Source organism: Callithrix jacchus, chromosome X (assembly GCF_049354715.1).
Source record: "Callithrix jacchus isolate 240 chromosome X, calJac240_pri, whole genome shotgun sequence".
Classification (NCBI taxonomy): Eukaryota; Metazoa; Chordata; class Mammalia; order Primates; family Cebidae; genus Callithrix; species Callithrix jacchus.
The window spans coordinates 103,398,353-103,416,452 of record NC_133524.1 but is presented as its reverse complement, the minus strand read 5'-3'; the positions used below and the strand labels follow the sequence as shown (position 1 = coordinate 103,416,452).

General features: G+C 34.3%; 1 protein-coding gene across 4 annotated transcripts in view; it reads right to left on the bottom strand.

Moving 5' to 3' along the window:
- The window catches only part of TBC1D8B (TBC1 domain family member 8B), a 64,835-nt gene that overhangs the window by 25,752 nt on the left and 20,983 nt on the right, over positions 1-18,100 (bottom strand). For 2 of the 4 annotated variants that reach the window (XM_035287712.3, XM_078362304.1), the window contains exons 6-12: positions 16,885-17,092; positions 16,081-16,248; positions 7,300-7,449; positions 6,558-6,708; positions 5,838-6,052; positions 1,298-1,415; positions 97-382 (exon numbers count right to left, since the gene is read on the bottom strand). In XM_035287712.3, coding sequence (XP_035143603.1) covers positions 97-382; positions 1,298-1,415; positions 5,838-6,052; positions 6,558-6,708; positions 7,300-7,449; positions 16,081-16,248; positions 16,885-17,092 — 1,296 coding nt within the window. The remainder of the gene's footprint in view (positions 1-96; positions 383-1,297; positions 1,416-5,837; positions 6,053-6,557; positions 6,709-7,299; positions 7,450-16,080; positions 16,249-16,884; positions 17,093-18,100) is intronic. The other 2 variants (XM_078362303.1, XM_078362306.1) reach the window with 1 other exon arrangement.

Genomic DNA, 18,100 nt, shown 5'->3' with positions numbered 1-18,100 from the left:
GTTTCTAGGGCTCAGTTTCCTCTGTAAAATATGGGGATTGAACAACATAATCTCTCAAATCTCCTCCAGATTTAAATGTTATGTTTTTTACAATACCTGTTTAATGCTGTCACAGCTTCAGCATCATCTTTACAAGTCAGCAGTTTGTCTAAATTATAGTCAAGTATTGCCAATCCCAGTTGCAAAATAGACTTTATTCCATCATAGAAGAAACAGTCGACCACATTCACTGCACTTTCAATAGGTAGCACACTAATAAAAAGTGTGAGAAACCATGAGAGAGAAACTGAGGAAAAGAATGTCATATCAGTCATGTGTTCTGTCAGCTGAGGAAGGTGATCCCTGATAAGTTCTTCAAAGACTGCCTGATCAACCAAGGCACCTAGAGAATATCAAAATAAGTTTAAAAATAAACATTTTTCAAAAGGACTTGTTTCCACACCTCCCCACTTCTATTAGCATGCTGATGTATCTCATTCTTCTTCCTTAAATTATGAACTCTTTCTGTATTTTATACATTTAACTGCTAGTAGTGTCATGTACTTCAGAAATGCAATTAAAATTTATTTGAATAGTTATTTATTGAGTCTTAATTATATGCAGAGACCTGTACTAGGTATTGTAAGAGCTATATCAACTAATGAAGTGGTCTCATGGTCAGGGAATTTAATATCTAGTACAACTCAAGATAAATACACAAATAATTATAATGAAAAACAGTATAACCAATGACCTAATCATAATCTTGAAAGCCTATTAGGGTATAAAGAGGAGACCATCCATAAGTTTTAATGTAAGGGATCACAGATCTGCAAATATTTGCTGACTAAAGAAAATACTATACAATTAACAATCTAAGAACTTGATTCTTCTTTGAAACATTGCAAGTATCTACACAATTCATACACATGTGGAGATATTAAGCTGACTGAAATCTCCCTCTCATCAAGAAACTACTGAAATTCACAAGTAGCTCTGGATTCTTGAGATCACCATTGTTTTAGCAATATAGAGTTTATAAACTTAATGGTTCCATTTTTGTTAAGAAACAGACCAGGTATTTTATTTTCAAAAGGAACATATTAAACAATCTTTCCAAATATACCTCAGTATAAAAAGCTCTTCTTTTGCGAATATCAGTGAATGTGAGGTTTTGATATTGCTTGCATTTTATACCACAACCCAATTAATCAGTCCTTCTCTTTTATTAGTAATTAGACAAGAGACACTAAAATTGTTTAGAAAAGAAATATACATCTGTGTGTATGCATATGTGTGTGAGTGGTTTTTCTTTTACCAATAATTCGACGATTAAAATAATCAGGCAACATTCGTTCACATACAGCAACCAGAAGCCAAAAAGCTTCTTCCTCTTTTGCGTATAGAAGCAGCACTGAAGTCAAAATATTCATTGCCTAAAATTCATAGAAAACAGTTTAAAAAGGAAATATTGCTCAGGTAATAATTATATTTCTTAAAACATAATAGTTTTTGACAGCAACAAGAACAACTGAGAATAATAATAGTGTAATAACTGTGGAAACATGAGAACTCTGACCCAGTCTAAAGCAAAACAAGGTGAAGTCAGGCTAACATTTGATAGTTTTTTATAAAGTAACATTCAAGAAAAGTGAAGCAGTAATATAATACATATAAAACATAAGTAAAATCTCTCTAATTGCAATGAGTGAAAAATTTTAATTATCACTAATCTGAAAAAAACTTATATAATTTTCAAAGACATATTAAAATGAAAGAAAATGAACTTCATCTGTATTTCCAACCACCTATAAAGGAATAGCTCTTAGATATGAATCATTCTTAATATATCCAAAACTGAACATCTTCTTTCCCCTATCAAGTAGGGTTCTTCTTATCTATCCCAGTTTTGATCATCCTGAAAACCCTCTATCTGCTATATCTGTTTCATATCCTAGAGTTTCTTCTTACAAAACGTCTTTCAGATTTGCTTTTTCCTTCCCATTCCCACTGCCACTCTTTCTGCTGCTTCTTACAAATGTCAGATCATTACTTTTTTTTTTTTGAGACGGAGTTTTTTGCTCTTGTTACCCAGGCTGGAGTGCAATGGCGCAATTTTGGCTCACCGCAACCTCCGCCTCCTGGGTTCAGGCAATTCTCCTGCCTCAGCCTTCTGAGTAGCTGGGATTACAGGCACGCACCACCATGCCCAGCTAATTTTTTTGTATTTTTAGTAGAGATGGGGTTTCACCATGTTGACCAGGATGGTCTCGATCTCTTGACCTCGTGATCCACCCGCCTCGACCTCCCAAAGTGCTGGGATTACAGGCTTGAGCCACTGCGCCCGGCCAGATCATTACTTTTATATACATTGCCACATCCTTTATTATAAAGGTAATAAACCCCTAATGGATAGAATTTACAGAGAATGGAAAAGTATGAAGGAGAAAATAAAACCTCTTATATCCCACATGCCCAAAAATCAACTGTTAACAAGTTGATACACTTTTCTGCAGTTTTTTCTTCCTTTTTCTCCTAAAATTTGTATCACACTGTGTACTAAATTTTTATTTTTTCACTTAGCACTATATAAATATTCAATGCCAATAAACATTCTAAAACAGTATTTTTAATGACTAAAATAATCTACAGTGGATATAAATTATTTAATCATTCTACTATTGTTGGACATTTAGGTTAATTCCAATTTTTTTACTATTTCATATAATGCCGCAATGGATATATTTTTTATATAAATCTTCATCCAACTACACTTTTTTCTCAGGACAGATACCTAGAAATGAAATTGTTTGGTCAAGTGGTATTTTCAAAAGACTTCATATTATTTCCATAAGAAAATATCAATTTATATTTCTGACCAATAGTGTTTAAATGTTTATTTCACTGCACCTTTGCCAATATTGCAAATCGTAATAATTATAATGATCCTCACTGATTTGATAGTTAAAAATGGTATCTCATTGTTTTAATTTTAATTTCTTTGAGGTTGAACTTTCTGTTTCAGGCTTTAACATCAACCTGTATTTTCTCATCAGTGATTAATCCTTTCATGTTCATTGCTCATTTCTATACTTTCATACCTTTCTTATAGATTTGTATATTAACTATGCCAATTTCATGCCAAATCTAGCACACTGTTTGATGTCAAGCTTAGTTTTTACTGAATCATTTTCCCATGCAAGAAGCCATACTGGGACGGGATATAGTGAACATGGCAAAGTAAGCACTTATAAAAAATGCTCTCTTCTATAAAAGCAACAAGAACACTGACAAAAGTCATCAGAATCAACTTTAGAACTCTGAAAATTAACCAATAGCTTACAGCAATTCGGGTAGCATTTAATGGCTGAATCTCAGTAAAACCAGTAAGCTCTGTGGCATTTTAAATTACCCTATTCCCAACCCCCTCCTCAGTTTCACAGTAGCCTTAAAAATCAACATCTAGGCCAGGCATGGTGGCTCATATCTGTAATCCTAGCACTTTGGGAGGCTGAGGTGGGTGGATCACTTGAGGTGAGGAATTTGTAACCAGCCTGGCCAACATGGTGAAACCCCATCTCTACTAAAAATACGAAAAAAAAAAATTACTGGGACGTGGTGGTGCACACCTGTAATCCCAGGTACGCAGGAGGCTGAGACAGGAGAATTGCTTGAACCTGGGAGACAGAGGTTGCAGTGAACCGAGATCACACCACTGCATTCCAGCCTGGGTTTTTTGACTTTGACAAAAAACCCCCAAAAACAAAAAAAAAAAACCCACAAGAATAAAAAACAATGTCCTTATAAAAACTTGTACATGAATATTCATAGCAGCGCTATTCACAATAGCCAAAACAAGAAAACAACTCAAATGACTATCAACATTGAATAGACAAACAAAATGTAGTTATCTATCCATATAAAGGAATATTATTAAATCATAAGAAAGAAGTCCTGATACATGCTATAACATGGATGAAGTTTGAAAATAATGTACTAGGTAAAAGAAGGCAGACACAAAAGACCACATATTGTATCACACAAATTATATGAAATGTGCACAAAAGGTATATTTATAGAGCTAGAAAGTAGATTAGTGATTGCTTGGGTTGGTAGTAGGAGAAATTGCTAATGGAGTAACTGCTAATGGATATGGGGCTTCTTTTTAAGGTAATAAAAATGTTCTGGGTTTTTTTTAAAAATCAAAATCAATAAAATCTGTTTACCATATTAAGTTTAAACTCTTTTCCCAGGCTTTAGAGATTCTTCATGGTTTTGTCCCATACAAACTTAGTTACTTTTTTATTCCAACCTGAACCTAGCCAATCTTATCTCTCAAGGCAGGCTTATTCTTGTCTGAATGGCATCACTCATACTTTAACCCTGAAGAACTTTCTTCTTGCCCTCCATGTTTCTAACTTTGCTCTCATCTTCTAGAAGTAAATATTAAATGCTGCCTATTTTGGAGCTATCTCTAAGCTACCACTTATAGATAACATCACAGAGTCTGTGAGTATAAGCTCTTTGAGAAAAGAAGCATTGTGCTTCTTTTATACCTTTCAGAGATCTTAAAATATGTGAAGTATCCTTGCCATTTAGATGCTCCATTCACTTAAGCTATTTTTTTAATCTCTATTGACAAGTTACAGTGGATAGGTAGTATTGATATGTAACAATTATGGTATTCAACCCATTATAAATGAATGCATGGCCCAGAGTGCTACCTATCCATGATATTCCAATCTCCTCTTCTTCCACAGTAACTACACGTCTGCTCAGCCACACTGTACACCACAGACTTCCTTGTGAATAGGTATATCCATGTAACTAAGATCATCCAATAAAATGTGGGTGAAGTGACATTTGCCCCTTTCAAGCCTAGCTCATAAACTCTTCTACAGTTATTCTCCATGCTCTTTTCCTGTTCCTGTGGTGATGAAAGTGGACCCAGGAAGCTTTTTTTTTTTGAAAACGACAGTCTGCTGTCAGCTTACAGTTTAAGTTCCTGAATAATCTCATGGAGGACAGCTGCCTACTGATCTGAAGAGTCAATCTCCTTTGTTTATTCCTTCAAGAAATAAAATTCTATTGTGTTTGATCTATTATCTGTGTTTGTGTTAGTAGCCTAGCCTACCCTAATTGATGGTGTGCAATTTTTTTCCAGTGATTCCTCCACTGCCTATAAAATAAAATTCAAACTCTAGCTCTCTCCCAATCTACCTTACTGATTTTTTTTTTCTCCAACTACTTCACTTCATCCACCCTACGCTTCTACATTACTAAACAAACATGGTCCTATATACTCTACATTTACCTCTACCTGTGTTCAGTTACACGGATCCCTTCACCTGGCATGTTGTTTTCATTCCATCTCCATATGTCCAAAATTCACCAATTTTTAAGATCTGCAAATGCTATCTTTTCCACAAAGCTTTCTCTGATTCCTCCCAGTGAAAAAAATAGTGTCTCCTTATTATACATCATGACAGGACTTTCTGTTTCCCTGTTTGTCTCACTCGTGTTTTGTTTCTTAATGAATATGCTTTAACATCTCTTGGTCTCCATACTTTTAAGAGCAGGACTCTTATCTGACACATCTTTATATAGCCTTAGGTACCTAGCACAGTATGTTTTATAGGGCAGAAGTTCAATAAACATTTGTCAAATGAAAAAGACAAATAATGAAATATCAATTCTCCTAAGTATTCCTGTTACCATCCTACTTACATTAATACCATCCCCTATCTATCTCACCACAATCTTTGTCCTTATAATCACCACTTCCAAATTAGTAGAGTTGGATTTGATGTGATTTTATTTGGAACATACACACAGTAGGGCTCATAGTTAAGTCATACCTGGCAGTATCCAATTTTGGGATTCCTGTATGCATAAGCAGTGAGTACCCTTCTCAGAGCAGATATACCAGTGTCACTCTGAAAGGCAGGGTGCTCAGGCAGAGAGCGACGCAAATCACGTTCAATTTCTTCAGTAGCCAAGTTGCTGGTCCCTAAGGACTGCTCAACCACTTCAGCATAATAGCCAGGATTAGTAGCCATGTCATTAACAGCACCTGTGAAGATTATTACATTACAACAGAAGAGGGATATAAGAAAGCTACTATTTCCATATATACATAAAGAATTGGATTTCATTATCTTGATATTTAGCCTTATGCTCAAGTGATTTCTGAGCACAAACAGAAAAGAGCTTTACACTGCAATCTATGTCAAGCTACTAATTTTATCCAACAGAATATCATTTTCATGAGCTTTTTCCCCCTTAACTGACTGTTGACACTAGAGATAAAGATCTCCCCATTATATATCTATATCTATATCTATATCTATATATCTACATATCTTCCTAATAAACTACTCTGATGAGATGCTGGATGTGTGGATATATAGGTAAGGTGCAAATAACTACTTACGTTTCTCTTTTGACTAGTGATAACTCAAGATGAGTAAAACTTTGTACTAACCATCTTTGTAATTCTTTCACTTTAGCTTATGGCATAACTCCTAGAAAGGCATAGTTAATGTCTGCTAAATAAGTAAAGTGAATAAATATAATACCTGAAAAAAGCATCCAGAGTTCTCCTCTTAAGGTTTCTGGAATCCCTCTTACAACAAGATCTCGAGTCTTTTTAGTTCGAAACATACTAACACCACGCCCACATTCTGCAAAGAGTATTTTCCATGACTGTTCCTTCATTTTTTCTTTCAACTGTAATAACAGAAAAATCAAAACAACTAAACCTAGTGAGAAATTAACTTCTTTAAAATAACCTGCTCACTCTGTTTGCCTTGAAACAACATCTATGGAAATCAAGGACGTAGAAAACTAAAATTAGTATTCACCTAGGAGTGAAACACTGAATTCCTTTCATCATGAAAATCTTTTAAACTATGTGAGAATAGCAGGTTTAATTTACTATTTGAATTCTTAGCCAAACTCATATAAAAATGGTGAAATGTGTTATATTTGGGAGGCAAAGCTTTAAACCATCATTCTCTCCAAATCACATCTATTTCAGGATTAAAAATCTATGCAAATAAAACCCATTGTCAATAAATATGTACAACTATTATGTATCTGTAAAAATCCCCAATGTCCAACTTTTATCTTTTGTTTTGATTCCTGATAATAGTCCTTGTGTACAGTGGAACTAAATAAGTTACACAGTAGAACCTGCAGGAAAACCTTTCAAGTCCCAAAAGATGAGTTTTCAGTCATGGTACCTTCTAGTCTGCTTTTAAGATTTTTATTTTTCGTCAACTATTTCAGCCCATAAGTTTAAATATTTTGTTTTCCTACCATTTTAGAATTAAGAGTCTCCAAATTCTGAGGGTGAAATACTGTCATTAAGGCTTCAGTGCTCACAGTTTTACTGCATTCTTTCTGACTTGTCAAAGATTGCACCTCAAAATTATCAGATGGATCTGTAGACTCAGAACTAATAGGAAGCTGAAAAAGAAAGAATGTAATTGTCCCAGATGCATGCTCAGAAGTCTCTGCAAGAAAAATAAGTTCTAATGTTTGCCTGTCATTTATAAACCACAATCTATATACATACCAAATATTAAAGCAATATCTCAGAGACATACCTACGAAAATTAGAGATGTCAACAACCTGACTTCTAGGATGGCAAACTCAGAACCTCTGTGAACATACTCCCCCACAAAAGCAACAAAATACTGGCAAAACATTCAAAATAAGCTATTTTAGAACACTGGAATTAACCAAAGACATGCAATAAACTGAAAAGCATCTATTTGAGAAACATTAATGAGCCTGAGTAAGACCAGAAGAGTCTGTGGGGTTTTTAACTCTCCATCTGCCCAAGCTCAGAAATGAAAGCCAGCAGTAGGGCAGCCAGTGGATTTTTTGGAGTTTCATTAAAAGCCCTATCCCCAGGGCATAGACAATATTTTGACTGAACTTACAATTCCCTGGAAAAATCTCTATTCCCAGTGTGTTGCTATTTGATTTGATTCACAGCTCAGCTTGGCAAAAAAACTCTGTTCCCAGAGTATTATAGAAAACAATAGCAACTGGCTGGTAACATCCTAGCTGTCAAAGCTGTGATTTCAGCTAGACCAAGCAAGACCCTGGCTAAAAATTGAAAAGGAAGACCTGAAAAACCAGATGATGATATGGAACTTTGAAAGGCTGCAACATATTCTTGGAGATCCAGAAGAATGAATACGTGTACAGGGCTGTGAGCATGCCTAGGAAAGAAATGGGACAGAAGAAGGCCCCAGTCACTCAACTCTGGCTATCTTTGAAAGCAGGAAAAAAAAAACACCTAAAGCCGATTTGTAAATTGCTTGAAGTTTTCGGTATACTTTCACACAGATATCCTTGAGAAAAAGGTAGAATATTTGATAGCATAAGGCATTTAAGAAAATCTAACCCGTCACTGAATAGCCACTAAGCTATACTGATTCAGGGGGTAATCCAAGGAAGTCAGGCTTAAAAACAGAAACAAGAACTTAAAAAAAGCAACCAATGGAAAGTGTCTTGAGGAGGCCCACTTCTTGGATTTTGTAAATAAAGACTGTAAAAAGCAGCTATTATAAATATATTCAAAGAATTAAAGAAAACTATGCCTAAAAAAATTAAGGACCCAATAAAAAGTGGGCAAAAGATCTAAACAAATACCTCACCAAAGAAGATATAAATAGCAGATAATCATATGAAAGAGGTTCAACATCAGATGTCACTAAGTAATTTCAAATTAAAACATTACACACTTACTAAAACCTAAAACATTGAAAATACCAAGTACGTATGAGGTTGTGTTGATACAGTCATGCAATGTGAAATAAACATAAATATATAAACTATACCCCCATGGTTTTTGCAGCACCACTCAGAATAGCCAAGATATAGAATCAACCTAAATGTCCACCAACAGATGAATGGATACAGAGAATGTGATAAATTTTACAAAGGAATATTATTCAGCCAAAAAAAGAATAAAACATTTTCATTTGCAGTAACATGGATGAACATGGAGAATATTATGTTAAGTGAAGTAAGTCAGGCACAGAAAGATAAATACCATATGTTCTCACTCATATGAAGGAGGTTAAAAGTTGAGCTCCTAGAAGTATAGAGTGGAATGATGGATAGAAAGTAAAGGGGGAGGGCTGCACTATTTTATATTCCCAACAGCAATATATGAGAGTTTAAATTCTTCACATCCTTCTCAACAGTTATTATATCTCTTTAATTATAGCCACCCTAGTGAATATAAAATGGTATTTCATCATGCTTTTGACTTGCATTTCCCTAATGACTAATGTTATGAAAAATCTTTTAATGTGCATATTGGCTATTTCTTTATTTTCTTTAGAGAAATGTCCATTCATATCCTTTAATCATTTTAAATATTGGGTTGTTTGCCTTTTATTATTAGTCATAAGAATTTTTTATACATTCTAGATGGAAGTCCCTTACCAGACACATAATTGGCAAATATTCCCTCTATTCTGTAGGTTGTCTTTTCACTTTCTTGATGATATCATTTATAGCACAAAAGTTTTTAATTTTGATGTAATCCAATTTACCTATTTTTTCTTAAGGTTCACATGCTTTTGGTGTCATATCTATTAACAATTGCGTAGCTCAAAATCATGGAGATTAACTTGTACATGTTCTCTGAGAGTTTTATAGTTTCAGCTCGTACATATAGGTCTTTAATCCATTTTAAATTAATATTTGTGTACATTTTAAGAAAAGAATACGACATCTTTTTGGGGGTATGGAGTACCCCCATTGAATGAGCTTGGCTTCATTGTTGAAAACTAACTGACCATAAATGTAGGCATTTATTTCTAGACTCTCAATTCTATTACATTGATCTACATGTCTCCCCTTATGCCAGTATCACAATGTCTTGTTTACTACAGCTATATAATAAGTTTTGAAATTGGAAAGCATGAGTCTTCCAACTTTGTTTTTCCTCTTCAATACTGTTTTAGTTATTCTGAGTCCTTTATATTTCCACATAAAACTGTATGAACTACAAAGTTTTACTTTTAAATCGTATCAGTTACCCAGCTTCTACAGGTTATAACTATACCAGATATTGCAAGTTACTACTAGGAGTGCTGAAAAGAAAAGAAAAAAAGACTCACTAAGGTCATCCTTAAACTTTTGGTGTCATATCTATTAACAATTAAGTAAGATAAAGAATGCCCATGACTGAGACAGAGGAAAAGAAGTTACAGCTTAGGGTGGAGCAATCCAGTGGTATTTTAGTTTGAAATCCAAGAAGCAAGCACAAGCCCTAGCAGGATTGGACATTAAGATTGGCTCTGAGGTCCCACCTAAATCTCACCTTGAATTGTAATAATCCCCATGTGTCAAGTGTGGGACCAGATGGAGATAACCGAATCATGGGGACGGTTTACCCCATGCTGTTCTCATGATAGTGACTGAGTTCTCAAGAGACCTGATCGTTTTATAAGGGGCTTCTCCCTTTGCTCAGTACTCATTCCCTCTCCTGATGCACTGTGAAGATGTTTCCTGAGGCCTTCCCAGCCACGTGGAACTGTGAGTCAATTATACCTCATTTCTTAATTACCCAGTTTTGGGTATTTCTTCATAGCAGTGTGAGAACAAACTAATACAGTAAATTGGTACTGGGTGCTGCTGTAAATACACCCAAAAATGTGAAAGCAACTTTGGAACTGGGTAACAGGCAGAGGTTGAAATGGTTTGTAGGGCTCAGAAGAAGACAGAAAGATGTGGGAAAGTTTGGAACTTCCTAGAGACTTGTTGAATGGCTTTGATCAAAATGCTGATAGTGATATGGACAATGAAGTCCAGGTTGAGGTGGTCTCAGATGGAGATGAGGAACTTCTTGGGAAATGGAGCAAAGGTGACTCTTGCTATGCTTTAGCAAAGAGACTGGTGGCATTTTGTCCCTGCCCTAGAGATCTGTGGAACTTTGAACTTGAGAGAAATGATTTAGGATATCTGGTGGAAGAAATTTCTAAACAGCAAAGTGTACCAGAGGAAGCAGAACATAAAAGTTTGGAAAATTTATAGCCTGATGATGTGACAGAAAAGAAAAACTCGTTTTCTGGAAAGAAATTCAACCAGGTCACAGAAATTTGTGTAAGTAACAGGAGCCAAATGTTAAGCACCAAGACAACGGCGAAAATATCTCCAGGGCATGTTAAATACAGCCCCTCCCACCAGAGGCCTGGAAGCCTAGGAGAAAAAAATGGTTTAGTGAGTCCAGCCCAGGGCCCCCATGCTCTATGCAGCCTCAGGACATGGTGCCCTGCATCCCAGCTGCTTCAACTCCAGGTGTGGCTAAAAGAGGCCAAGGTTCAGCTTGGGCCATTGTTTCAGAGGGTACAAGCCCCAAGCCTTAGTAGCTTACACATGATGTTGGGCCTACAGGTGCACTGAAGTCAAGAACTGATTTGGGAACATCTGCCTAGATTTCAAAGGATGTATGGAAATGCTTGGATGTCCAGGCAAAAGTTTGCTGCAGGGGTAGAGTCCTCATGGGGAACCTCTGCTAGAGCAGTGTGGAAGAGAAATGTGGGATCTAAGCCCCCCCCCCACAGTCACCACTGAGGCACTGCCTAGTGGAGCTATGAGAAGAGGGTGACCATCCTCCAGACCCCAGAATGGTAGATCCACTGACAGCTTGCACCATGCACCTGGAAAAGCTGCAGGCACTCAATGCTAGCCTGTGAAAGCAGCCTGGAGAAGGGCTGTATCCTGCAAAGCTACAGGGTCAGAGCTGCCCAAGGCTGTGGGAGCCCATCTCTTACATCAGTGTGACCTGGATATGAGACATGGAATCAAAGCAGATCATTTCAGAGCCCTAAGATTTAGCTGCCCTGGTGGATTTCAGACTTGCATGGGGCCTGTAGTCCCTTTGTTTTGGCCAATGTCTCTCATTTGGAACGGTTCATTTACCCAATGCCTGTACCCCCACTGTATCTATGAAGTAACTAACTTGCTTTTGGTTTTACAGGCTCATAGGCGGAATGGACTTGTCTTATGTCAGATGAACCTTTGGACCTGGACTTTGGGTTAATGCTGGAATGAGTTAAGACTTTGGGGGACTGTTGGAAAAGCATGATTGTGTTTTGAAATGTGAGGATATGAGATTAGGGAGGGGTAAGGGGTGGAATGATATGGTTTGGCTCTGTGTCCCCACCCAAATCTCACCTTGAGTTATTATAATACCCATATGTGAAGGGCAGGACTAGATGGAGATAACTGAATCATGGGGTAGTTTCTCCCATGCTGTTCTCATGATAATGAGTGAGTGCTCACAAGATCTGATGGTTTTATCAGGGGTTTCCCTATTTGCTTAGCACTCATTTTCTCTCCTGCCACCTTGTGAAGAGGTGCCTTCCACCATGATTGTAAGTTTCCCGAGGCCTCCCTAGCCATGCAGAACTGTGGGTCAATTAAATCTCTTTTCTTTATAAATTGCCCAGTCTCAGGTATTTCATCATAGCAGTGTGAGAACAGATGAATACAGACAGGATTCAAGGAAAGTTAAGTCAAATTAATGTGTAAATAAAAGGATAAGGTAGAAGAATCCAATAAAGAAAAAATTAATGATTAGAGAGTAACAATTCCCTTATATTTTTTAAATGCTTAGTTTGACAAATCATATACTTTACTACTTAATATTAAGTTCACCTGTTTAAATGAGAAGTTACATTTTTGCAAATACAGGTTGAAAAATTCATGGTTGTACTCTGGACCTCAAGCACAATATATTCCTTTAGTTTAAATGACTGAATCATCAGTCAATCTGTTGTTCTAAACTACAGGAAAAGTATCCCAGAGGGAGAAAAATAACCTCTTAAGCAATGAAACCTTAAACATAAATTTGTAAGAGTGATGACAAGTATATCAGTCCTATCCATGATTACCTCTTAAGTATTCATAAAGTCACATTAAAACATTTACCTTTAACAGGCAGTAGAAGGTGGGAAAATAAAAATAATGATAAATAAAATAAAAACATTTACCTTCAAAGTTGGTAGTATAAAATAATATTTAAAATTTTGGAGAGTATAATAGATTATTCAAGGAACTAAAATTTTTTGAACTTTTTTGCTCTGGCTCTTTTGAACGGAAGGTTTCACGCATGGTTTTATATACATACTTGGAAATATATATATATTATATATGTGTGTGTATATAAAATTTATACACACACATATATAAAATCTATTTCTCTCCATTTACTTGGGTGTTCACACTTATGACAAATAAACTTGGCACTCATCAGACTTTTAGTGCATGAGCAAAATCCAACTAAATCTAGAAAGCAACATAGTTAACTCTATAGCAGGTATTCTTAACCTGTTTTACTTTTATTATCTGACATTGCTGTGACATTGATTTTACAATTATCATATGGCTCTAACAGTGAAGCAAAGATAAGGCAAAGATGAGCATTTCCTTATGTGTAAATTTCTGCAAAGTACTATATTTAAATTAGAATACTTCATAAACTTGGTATAATAAATGGTGGTTTGGGGGCCAGAGTTGATCTGTGAAACCAATAATTATAATAAAAAAATACTAACAAATGCTTTTCTCAAATATCAGAAGCTTATCTTAAATAGGCTCCTGTTCATAGTCCACAATTTGAAGGGTGTGAATTTCATTTTTAATAGTTTCTTTTTTCCTAACTTAGAAATAAATCTACCCCCGCAGCTAAAAATCTGTCTCCAAATTTATATTACAGTCATAGAAAACACATTGCCTTATTGTTACCAAGGCAAGAAAAAATCAGTTATGTGGGTTAAACTACTATTTCTATCTACATTATCATGTAGGATAACAAACCCATTACTTCTATTTAAAAACTTAGCAAGACAGTCCTGGTTATAAAACTATCTTATTAAAATAATAACTATATGAAACAAGTATGTTTACATATTCTGTGATAATCTGTAGAAGATACTTATTTGTCCATCTAAAAACTTCAAGGCATGAAATCGTTTACTACCTTTCTTGACATTCCATAGAACCTACAATTCATTCATGATATAGTTTAAGAGCATCAGGCAATGAATCTTCAGCAGTGCTTTCCATTCTTAGGCCACTTTGCTTAAAACTAACCTAAGAGGGCCTATTTTTCTTTCATTGAGTAGTTTTGAAAAGTTACCTTATCTAATAATAGTTCTTGATTATAGGTATCAATAAAAGTAAAAGATTCATGTATTTTCCAAGCAGTTTATTAGAATTTTACTAAACCTTTTTATTCCCAGGTTTTAGTATGATTTAATGTATACCTATATAAAAACTTGGATAGAACTGATACTCATGCATAATCTTAGTTAATTCTGGTGGAATTTGTTGTTTGTATCATGTCTTTGACACACCCACAGGAAAAATTTCCTAAAGTCCTTTCTGTAATAATATATTCATATTTAGACTTGTTGATTTAGGCTCTTGGAGATTTAAATCAAAAAGTCTTGCTCTTTGTACAAAAGTCATCAGGTTTATTAAAATTATAGAATTCATTTTTCCTCTTTGTTTCAGTATAAGTATAGTTATAAAAATTATAGCTATAATTTCTGTTACTTAGAAATCAAATAGAACTAGCTCTTGTTTAAAAGCTTTCTATTTACTAATTTTTTACATGTACTATCATTAAAGCTAGATATATATATAGATACTAAAATGGGCCAATATTCTTCATCATTGATAAGATAAAAATGTTAAGTGAAAATAGAATATTATTGCAATTTAAAAATATGTATTTCCAAGCAAATAGTATACTAACTGGTATTTTTGTACATATATTTATTAAAACCTCTAAAAATGAGTAAGAGAAACTAGAAAACTGTAGAATTCTGACATATATTTAGAAAGATGGTAAACTCATTTTGAAACAAAATCCTTTCTTGACAACTGAGCATACTCAGCTACTAAAGGCACATGAAAATTTTAAGGGGAACAATTACAGTTCTCCAGGTTTTGGAAAAGCAAATTAATTAAATGAAAAAGAAAGATAAGCTGAGCTTTGAAGCTAACACATGGACTGAATGTGAAATAGAACAGAACAAGGAAAACATAATATAAGTAAGAATTTGGGAGCACTGGGAGAGAAAACTACTAAGGCTGGTCAGATTTTACTTTTGTCCCCACATCCAACTAAGGAATACCCTGGGCACATACTAAAAAAGAATAAGAGATAATAAAGTGGGGGTAAGAAAAACTCTTGATGGCCAATGTAGAAATCCTGTGTCTGAAATTGAGGTGGGAAAAAAATTAATTACATGTTTTCATTGTGCTTTTTAATTATCAGAGGGAAAATTAGTTTTATCAATACTTCATTATAATTGACATAGCATATTATTTTCAATCTCTATTGTGGAGATAGTAGCAAGAAGCTCTATACTCTAACTTACATAAAATAATATAGCCAATAAAGACAATATTAATTTTTTATTTGAATTTTAATTAAAATATAAACAGCTATATTTTGATAAGTGTTATCGTTTTATTAAAACATGGGGTTCCTGGACATGGTAAAATAAAATTTGTTTGAATTGAACCTCTCTGCATTTCCATAAGAGACATATTGAACATCAAAATCCTCCTTGTTCTCTCTAACATTTTACTGGCAAACAGATATACTACTATTTTGCTTTTGGCCAGATTATATAAATAAGGCTGGCCTATAATATATTAAATAAAAGATATTCAGATGGGTTTAAAATAGCTATCTCTTTGCAACAATACATGGAGTCCTTTTTTGAGGCCTCATTAAATTCTCAAATATATTTTGACTTGTTAAAAGCCAAACTATGTGAAAGTATAAGTTATATGGTAAACCATAAATATAGTAAAATAAAAATCAAATTGTAATAATTTTGTAAAGTATGAGCTCCTAAAAATGAGTAAAGTCCTTAATTCTCACTTCTGCTTTAGGATGTGAGTTAGACAATATAATTTCTTAGATTCTATCTGTTTTAAAAAAACACGGGTATAAATAGGAAAGGTACTATGAATTCCTCTTGAAGAATGAACTACGCTAAATGCGAACATTTTTTTCAAAATGATTTGATTGCTGTATAATTAATTACCTCTGGACTAATATCATGATATTGAGTTGAAGCTGCCCCACATCTGAGTCTGAGTTTTGCCACCAGTTGCTCAAAATCTTTAACTTCATGGAAGCGAAAAGCTGTTTTTCCTTTGATGCTAATGATGACAGATTTGCTGGAATCATTTGTCTTATCTATAGCTAAGACCTAGGGGGGTGAAAAACATAGAGATGAATTAAATTTTCCTGTGTTGTTAACACCTTCAAGTAAAATGTGTTTGGCTGACACTTTTGTGGCCAAAAGTTTTGGTCTATAGTATGACTTATTAAGAAGTAGACTTTGTGTACTGGTTGCACCAATCATACAAGTAACCTCAGTGCACGTTATTTCATTTGTCAAGAAAAATGTCTGGCTAACATCTATTCTTTAAAAATGTAAAAATTCAGTATCAAATAGCAACAATTTACTTCTGACTTACATAAAGGGTATCAATGTTATTTTTTTCTGACACAGTACACCAAAAGTGACAGTTTAAGTTTGGATATTGATGTCATAAAGTTTTGAATGATCAGGCTCCATTTTACATTAACCTAAACTTTTATCTTGCTGTTAAATTTTGAAGTTTTAACATTTTCACTTTCAGTAACAGTTGTAAGACTTTACTAAAAGGAACTGAGAATATCTCAGAAGGTTGTACTCTTATCCTGAAGAATAATTATTTTAAATTACTAAAAGGATATTGCATCTTGAGGTTTTAATAATTTATAGAATTAAAGGACATTTTACTCTGTGAATGATAACATTTTCAAACTAGAAACTGATATATAACCAAATTTACATTACCTCTCGTAGTGGAATGATTACACTACAGTGATTGCCATCTTGGCTAGCAAAGCAGATATAATTTTCTGAGATGCACATTTTCCCATGAGTATTGAAATGGCTGAATGGTACCCATAAGAAACATTCATGTACTTCTTTCAAACTCTCTCCTTTGGGCAGCCTAAAAAACGCATTAAATTGCTCACTGTGGGCTCGACTTTCCAGACCTCTGTAGGAAAGAAAAAATGGGATGAGGCACAAATGAATTCTTAGAAATGAATTCTAAGGTATACATATGCCTATATTGACTAATCTAAATATATTGTAAAAGCACAGAGATTAAACACTAAAAATGGTATATTTTTCAATAAATCCTAAAATAGAAAAAATACACAGATTCCTTGCAAACTCAGTTTATTTTCTTCTAATTTAGTTTTATTAATAGATTAAAATGCAAAAAAGTTAGAGATCATGAAAGTCTTCAAGCTATCTCTAAGGGGTGATCTGCAAGAAGACTATTATACTGTCACATAGGCATAATATGTGACTATGGTTAAAACCAATCCTGGAAGACAACAATGTTCATATCTGGTTACCAGAAAATTAAGAGAGTTACCCAGTTCAAGTAAAATACAATAATGAAAATTTGTGGCATAAACATTTAGAGGGAAAGAGTAGTCCATAAAAGACAGTATTCAAAATTAAGTGAAGTAAAAATTTAAATGAATGTTTTAAATAATCCAAAGTAGAAGCATGATAAAGTAACAGTGCTTATACTATGTTGGGCACAGGATAGGTGTCAATAAATACAGAGGACTTATTAACTGATAGACAAATGTGGACTTTGTGTAAAAAGCAATTGCTTTAAATGGTATAATTTTTCTAGGGACATTAAGCAATTGCATTAAGCAGCAATACCATCTAGTATAGTAAGTAAATCATGCAAGTTCTAACTCAAATCCAACGAAGCTAAAACTAAATTAATGATTCCTGCATATACTATTTAAATATGTGATAGTTCATCATGTCTTTCAAAATACTTCTGATAAACATGAACAGAAAACCAAAACCATGTTAATTTTTACCTCAGTTAAGTGGTAATTTTTTTAACCTGGGAAAGCTGATAAAACAAATAAATTGTAATTTGGTGGGTTCACTATTATTTAAATAAAATAAGGTCCATTTATGTGAATGGAAAGATGTCCATAATATAAGAGGAGAAAAAAAAGCAGATTGC